The sequence below is a fragment of the Ursus arctos genome, unplaced genomic scaffold (assembly GCF_023065955.2).
Source record: "Ursus arctos isolate Adak ecotype North America unplaced genomic scaffold, UrsArc2.0 scaffold_28, whole genome shotgun sequence".
Classification (NCBI taxonomy): domain Eukaryota; kingdom Metazoa; phylum Chordata; class Mammalia; order Carnivora; family Ursidae; genus Ursus; species Ursus arctos.
In genome coordinates, this window is record NW_026622963.1 from 36,872,932 (window position 1) to 36,880,668 (window position 7,737).

General features: G+C 55.0%; 1 protein-coding gene across 2 annotated transcripts in view; it reads right to left on the reverse strand.

Moving 5' to 3' along the window:
* Positions 1 to 7,270, reverse strand: part of IL16 (interleukin 16) — a 100,621-nt gene extending 93,351 nt beyond the window's left edge. The window contains exon 1 of one of the 2 annotated variants that reach the window (XM_044388449.3): positions 6,640 to 7,270. In XM_044388449.3, coding sequence (XP_044244384.1) covers positions 6,640 to 6,679 — 40 coding nt within the window. In that variant the 5' untranslated portion in view covers positions 6,680 to 7,270. The remainder of the gene's footprint in view (positions 1 to 6,639) is intronic. The other variant, XM_026510579.4, reaches the window with a different exon arrangement.
* Positions 7,271 to 7,737: the final 467 nt, after the last annotated feature.

A 7,737-nucleotide genomic window follows, 5' to 3' on the forward strand; every position in this document is an offset into this window, starting at 1 on the left:
CTGTCCGTCCCCCCCAGAGCGTTAGCACCCCCCACAGAAATCGTCAGCCTTGTTCACTGCAGGGTCCCCAGCTCGAGGACGTGCCAGGCCCATAAGGACGCAATAAACATGGACTGAAAGAATCAAACCGCAGCTGAACGAATAAATACGTGACTAATGCCATGTAACGAGCTTCTACGTTTGCATTTTAGAGCCTCCAAAGAGCTCTTACAGATATTTCCTTAACCAAGTGAATCTGATTAGGCACAGATTTAAACAGAACTAAAGAAACGTGGCCACACTCTCTGTCCTAGTTCCTTGGAGGGCGCGATTAAGAAATAGTGGGAAGAGAGTTTATTTCTAAGAGCTCTGATAACCCAGAGGATTGGACACACGGAGTCATGTGGTTTCATCCGTGGAATGAAAGGAACGTGCATAGAGATACGGCCGTGACTGATGGATGCCCTCTGTGCGCACACCCGCTGTGGCCAGACGCCAGGCCAAGCGCTGTCAACACAGCGTCTAGCTCCACGGTGAACCCATGGGGAGAGTGCCCTTGCTTATCCCTATTTTCCTGCCGGGCCAGGGAGAGAGAGGAAGGGCAGTGGTAAAGCGACTTTCCCAAAGCTCAGAGCCAGGATTTGAACCCAGGGTTATCTGACAACAGAGTTCAGGCAGCCCTTGTCCATGAACACAAACTGAGCAGAGCAATCTGGAAATCTCCAGCCAAACCAGTCAGCCCAGCACGGGGCGGGCTTGGAAAGGGTTAAATGCCACAGCAGGAGGGAGTGGTCCTGGCTGGCAGGTGCCTTTTCAAGGCCAAGATTAAGACTGTTGGCACAGCACGCCTCCCCTCCACCTGGCCCCCAGAAAAGGCCAGGTATTAATGAACAACACGTGGGGTGGGGGGGGCAACTGTTTCCGCTCAGTGGGGCTTTGGCAGGACCCGTGTGTCCGCTCGTTCGCATTGGGGTGTCGAGTCCCTGCCTTCTCGGTCTCTGACAGGACGCCAGAGGCCCCCCAGTCAGAGTGCCTGTCTGCCGCTCCCCCCCGCCCCCCGTGGAGCAAGGCGGCTGGACCTCATGCTCCTCTTCCAGCCCACACAATTATCTGAAGAGCGCGGCTTCCTGCCTTGCATCAGAAAGCAACATTTGTAAAGATGAAGAAATCCCTACTTTCTTTTCTTAATTTGTTATTGTCATGACATGACTGACTCAATAAGCAAAAATTTAAAATTCCTGCCCAAGGTCACGGGCTGGTCTCCCCCGCGCCTGATGTTCCTCCAGATGGTCCTGCTTTCCTCCCACCTCCGCACCTTGGCACGCACACCCCACGCTGCCATGTCTGATGCCCAGACCCCTGTCTCCTGGCCAACTCTGGGAGAGTTTTCCAGGTTTGGGTCAGAGCCACCTCCTCCAGGAAGTCCTCCTTGACAGCCCTCCCAACTCGCTGAAACAGGAGCTGCCCTCCTGTGCTCCTGAAAGCACTCCACTCTGACGGGCTCACGCATGTCCTGTTAGTAACCGTGAGCTCCTCTGTGCTAGGGACGGCGTCCCACGCCTCTCTGTAGCCCTTACAGTCCCCCAAACAAAGTGTGGGCTGAACAGCTGTGAGAGGAGAGGAGGGGCGGGAAAGAGGAGGAACAGGCTGGGAGACAGAGGGAGAGAGGGATCTCTGTGGTCAGACGCACAAACGCAGAGAGAATACAGACAGAGACAGAGGAACGGCCGCAGCTGCAGGACCAGCTACTCGCAGGCACGCTGCAGCCTTGGGAGGCAGAGCATGCACTGAAAGAGCACTGGTCCAGGAGTCCAGGCTGCTGGTTCTCATCCCCAGGCTGCTGCTCACCCCGTGTCACCTGGGATGAGCCACTCCCCCTTCGGAGCTGCAGGTTTCCCCCTTGTGAAAGGCGTTCTTGTGAGACCTCTATAAAAATGCTCTCACCGCTGGACGCACGTGGCGGTGGGGCAAATACCAGCGCTGCCTTCCCCCCACCCCGTTCCACCCGCAGTGGCCCCAGCGCCATCGGGACGGGAAGGACCGAAGGGCCGGGGCAGGAGCCAGGAGGCCTGTCTTCAGACCCTCTCCGTTTCCGCCTTAGACCATCTTAGCAAGTCGGACAGTTGAGGGCACATCCACCCTGTGATGCCTGCAACCCACCTCGGCTGCTCGGTGCTCATCTCCCCGGTGAGAGGTGCGCGCCCTCCGCCGGTTCCTGGGCCAGCCTGCTCGGCTGCGGGCAGTACAAAGGCAGCCCTTGCAGGAACAGCTTGGCACCCATCACCCTCCCTGGGGACCACGGAGGCCCCACATGAGCCCCTAGGACCCACCTATGTATACTGAGCCTTGACAGAGTTCTCCCCACCAGCCAAGGGCCCAGCTCCCGTGACAGGGCCCCAGCTCCCTCTGTTCTGTCCTGGCCCGGTACCAAGCCCACCATCAGAACCCAGAGCCCCAACCCTAACCTTACGCCAGAGCCACCCTGCTCCAGCACCAGGATCTGGGTTCCCTTTGCCCAGAGTAACCTGCTGCCGGGTGGGGCTCCCTTTGAGCAGCGCCCCAGCCAAAGTCGGCACGGCGCTCATCAGGAGGCCAGCCCGGCAGAGCGGGGGCCCTTACAGCCCAGGGTTCTGCCCCCACGGCCGAGGCAGGACAAAGCAGGTACTGTGTGTTATTAAACTACATGTTTAAATTTAGTGACACATAATATATTATTAGTAAAATCTAAACGCAACTGACAAGGGGCTTGGGAGAGCTTTCTGGGGGCAACGTTCACATGGTGCCGAGACTTGGTCTTACACATTTTGCAAAATTAATTGAATGGCACACCTCAGCTGTGCACATCTCAGCGTATGTACATTTTACCTAAAAGAAGAACAAGGAGCAAGTACCAAACTCAGATTCATTACATACATGCTGAAGTGCTTAGAGGTGGAGGGTAGGGATGCCTAAAACTTATCTGGAAATGTATTCCAAAAATAAGGTGGAGGCATGGTTGGACAGACAGATGGCAGGATGGACGGACACGCGGTAAGACAAGCAAGAGTATAAAGTTGCTTGCAGAATTTAAATAGTGGGGTATGCTCACTGACGACAATTCTTCCCAGTTTTCTGTATGTTTGAACACTTTTTTATCATAATATTTTGGAAGAAATACAGTTGAGAACAAGCCAGAGAATGCACAATCTGGGGAATGGCTCAATCAGCTGTAGCAGAAGCACCTGGTGTGGGTTTCTGGGGCCGTACAGGTGGGGGTTCCGCTAACTCTGTAGGAACTGACACGGTCACGTGGAATGAGTGACGTGCGCACGTGAGGGTCACCGCTGATGCCACTCAGCCACGGGACCCACAGCATGCTAACAACACAGGCGCTAGAAGGGCACGGACCTGCCTGGGTGTGACTCTCTCCAGCCGCCCACCTCTGGGATAAACTCCCTGTGCCTCATTTCTGTTCACCTGTAAAGACAACCGCGTTTGCCTCCCAGGGTCGCAGGGAAGGTCAGAGGCGTCGGTGCCTGGTGCTGAATGCTGCCCAGGAGGGAGACAGGCTGGTGTCACAGAGACACTTCCCAGCTGCTCCCCTTGGCCGGCCACCAGGTGTGGGAGACACAGGCGACTGGCTCACGCTCACAGAGGAGGGTCTTGAGGCCTCACCCAACCAGCAAAAGCTTGTATTTCCTGAGCTCACAAGTCACCGTGATTATTTTTCTTTTTTAAAGATTTTATTTATTTATTGGTCAGAGACAGAGCGCAAGCAGGGGGAGTGGCAGGCAGAAGGAGAAGTCCCGATGCGGGACTTGATCCCAGGACCCCACGATCACGACCTGAGCTCAGGGCAGACACTTCACTGCCTGAGCCCCCCCAGGCGTCCCCATGATTATTTTTCTCAAATGCTACAAATAAACAGATGGCTGGAAGTGCACTGAAATGCTCACAGTGATCACAAGCTGCTAAGATCTGAGACCGTTCTCTTTTCTCATCCCTGTCCTATGAGGTTCTGTTCCCTTCACCTAGAGCTTGCGTCTCCCCTCCTGCCCCCACCTGATTCCCGCACACCCTTCAGAAAACGGCTCAGACAGCACCACCTCAGGGGAGCCCCCCCTGACCCACCAGACCAGGTCAGTTCCCCATCAGAGCACCCTAATACACCCAACCCTCCTTGTCCGTACATTTACACGCGTGTGTGATCGTCTGTCTCACGAGTCCCACTTGATCCCCGGAACCCAGCCTGGTGCCTGCAGCCTAGAATGTTCTAAGCAAATGGTTGAAAATGAGTTCCAAGTGTTTGAGAAAGTGACTTCATTCTTTGCAGATTGAAAAGTAAATAGAAAATGGGTGGTGGGGCGGGGTTGAGGGGTGGGCAATAGACCCAGGACATGCGCATTCACCCTGGGCAACACTACGCAGCTCCTAACTACCAGAGAAGTAGGGTCGTGCGTCATGCGGTTCGACTTCTTCCCTGGGCTCGGGCCCCACTCCATACGCTCCAGCCCTATGCAGTGCCTCCCTCTGCAAGTCCTTCCCTGCCAACGGCTGGCCCTGGGCAGTCACGAGGGTCCCCAGGTATCATGGTTCCATTTCCAGCAGGAGGAATGGAGACACCTGCGGAGGACATCACATGACCTATCGCTGGGGATACAAGCGACCGCTATGTCACATGCTCAGAATGCGCACCTGCGAGATGGCAGCCCTGGAGGTCTTCTTAGAGGCCAACTCGACTCCAGCAGCCTTGTGTCCCCCTTCTAGACAGGGACAGTGAGCCCCCAGGATGGAAGGGGTTTTTCCGGGTCTAGTCATAGTGTAAGGATTTAACTGGACGGGTGTTTGTGCACTTAATCCCCGGTTACCCTACAGCCGAACTCAGAGAAAAAGGGACTAACTCATCACTATTAAGTGATGTTGTAGGGTGTCCCCAAGATTGTCTCCCACACCTAGGACCCAGGCCCTCCTTCCCACAGCTGATGAAGGACCGCTTGTTGCAGTCCTAGCTGAGTCTCTTTCCAAGAACTACCCTCTGCTGAAGAGAACTGCCTTGCACAAGGCTGGGCCCCAGACCTAGGGCAGCCCACAGGCAGCAACGGGTCATTCCAGGGGTGCAAAACCCGAGCGATCACCTGGGTCACAGCTGAATCCTGTGCAGCTTCTCCTCCTGGGAGAGGGAGACACAGGTGTGTCCCTGAGGCCTCTCTCCAATGACCTTCTTACACAAATCTCAGTCTCAGTCTTACAGGAAACCCAACCAGACATGGAGAGACAGCCAGGGACAGGAAGTGGCAAGGCCTCCCCAGAAATACAATGGTTTCACCAAATATTGAGCACCTACTGAATACCAGATCAAGCCCAGCCCTTGAAGACTTCCCAGTAAACACATCCACATGGTCTATGGCCAAAGGGAGGCCCTCTGAAGGCCAGGCCCCCTTGCTGCAAGAGAGGGGGTGCACGGCCCCCCGCCATGGAGCGCTCCCTTTATCCCCAAGCCCTGCGTGCTCTGTGAGGGCTGCTGGGTCTCAACAGGGGAGCAGCCTGCTAAGGGCGCTGCCGCCTTCCGTGTGTCACACATACGATGCCCGGGCCATCTACACGTGTTATCCTTGACGGCTTCTGCGGTCCCGTGAGGTAGGAACCCGTGATGCCCGTTCTGCAGAGGAGGAAACTGAGCCACGGAGACGTTGAATACCTTCCCCCAAATCAAGTAGCCTGTTCGTCTCAGCGCCAAGACTGTACCCTGGGTGGCTGGAGCCCACACCCAGTTCTTGGCCCCTACGTCCTGCTGCCTTCCTTCAGACCTCAGAGATGCTTTGATGGAGCCTAAGCAATGGCCCCCGGGCTCTAGCCCTATCTTCCATATCTCCCTGGAGCTGGAACAGTCAGAGTGTGCCTTTGACTTGTCTCGTTCCCCTTTCTAAAGAAAACCATGTGTTTACTCTCTTATGCCAAAGTTACAACAGAGCTGAAGTTTTGCCAGTGTTGACTTTAAAAGTTGGGCAGAGGGGTTAAAATCCTTCTCCCTGGTGCCTGTTTGTTCCCAGAACGAAAGGAAGTCGTTAAAGAAACGAACTCAGACCTACTGGGCGATACCTGCAGAAAGGCAGGGAGTCCAGCCAGTGGACTCAGGCCCCTCCCAGCCTCCCCTCTCCCCTCCCCGTGCCCAGCTCTGCGAGGCTCAGAGGGTCCCCTGCTCTGTTCTGCCTGTTCTCCGGGAGACGCTGAGCAGCTCCCTCTTCTGTTCTGTTTCCTGCTGGGACCCGAGCTCAGCGGGTGGGGACCCTGACAGCTACGCATTTAGATACGCCGGCCCCTGAGAGCTGCGGGCAACATCACAGAAGAAGCAAGGGCTCGTAGAAGCCAAGGGCGCCAACCAGGGCTCACTCTCACCCCCTCAGGGGACCTGGGATCCCCTCACCCCTCACCTTCCTGCCAAGCAGCCTAGTGAGCACACAGCCAGCTCCGCAAGGACAAGGCGGACAGACAGGGATGTGTCCTGCACCACAGGCATGCACACACACACACACACACACACACACACACACACACTCTCTCTCTCTCTACGTACAGTATAACCCAAATCACGCTTTTCCATACCCCTCCCAGAGGATGTCGAGAAGAGGCAAACCCTCCATCCCAGCTCCCCGGGAAGCCCTGAGAAGCAGCTGCACTTACCATTCTCCCTCCGAGGGAAGATTCTCTTCTGCAAACTCATGCCGCGGGGCTTTGAGGATGGGGCTGAGCCTCGAAAAGCCCCTCGGAGCCCCGGCCGGATCAAGAAGTCCCGGGAATCACCGGCAGCTCCTGGGCGGGGAATATTTGAGTAGGAGTTAAAACTACGAAGCAGCTCCTCGTTAGAACGGCTTCCCCCGGCAGGGAGGGAGGAAAAAATCCCTTTCCCTCTGCCAGCAAATCTTTAAAGTCTCACAACGGTTGCTTCCAACCCCTGCCCTTCTTGCAAAGCAAATGCGCATGGAGGCAATGTTATTTCACTGAATCAAGCCCTCAGATCATAAGCCTTTTCCTGTACCACAAACAGAAATGTAAAACCTCAAACTTTCCTTTGGACTCAGACTCTGTTGGGAGAGGACTGAACACAACCCTCTCTGAGGTCGAATGTATGGAAAATGTGCTAAACTGTTTAGACCAGCCCCAGCCCTAGGCTCGGCTCCCCACCTCCCAGCATTTTTTTTTTTAATGAGTTCTGGTGTGTTTATGTAATTGCAAGGGACAAACACAACACCTAAAATCTCTGCCCAGTGTTGAAGTGATTCATTTTCTCCTTCACACACACCACACACAAACACAGCGCCTGTTTAATACAAGTGAAGACGCCTTTCATAAAATCTGCTAAGGGCTCGGGCAGAGCGGCTGGCTGTGAATGCAGCTGTGTCCCCAGAAGGGCAGCTGGGCTCCGGGAAGGTGGAGGCTGACTTTAATCAGGGCAAACAGAAGGCGCTCTGACTCCCGCCCGCGTCGGGACAAGCAGGGATAAAAGAAAAGTGGGTGCGAGCCTTGGCCAGCCGGGCTATAAAATGTATTCTGCCGACTCTACCCAATTTCCCCTGTTTGCCTTCTCATACCAGGAGGATTTATTTTTAGACTTGGACAAGATGTACTATTATTTTAAGTGACCAACTTGATTGCTGGGTTATATAAATCCTTGGATTCCCCACCAAAAAGACCAAAAGAATATACAATAATTGGCGCAGAGTCAGAGCTGGAAACCAGGGAAGGATGTCAGCGTTTTGGGGGACACAGCCATGAACGGTC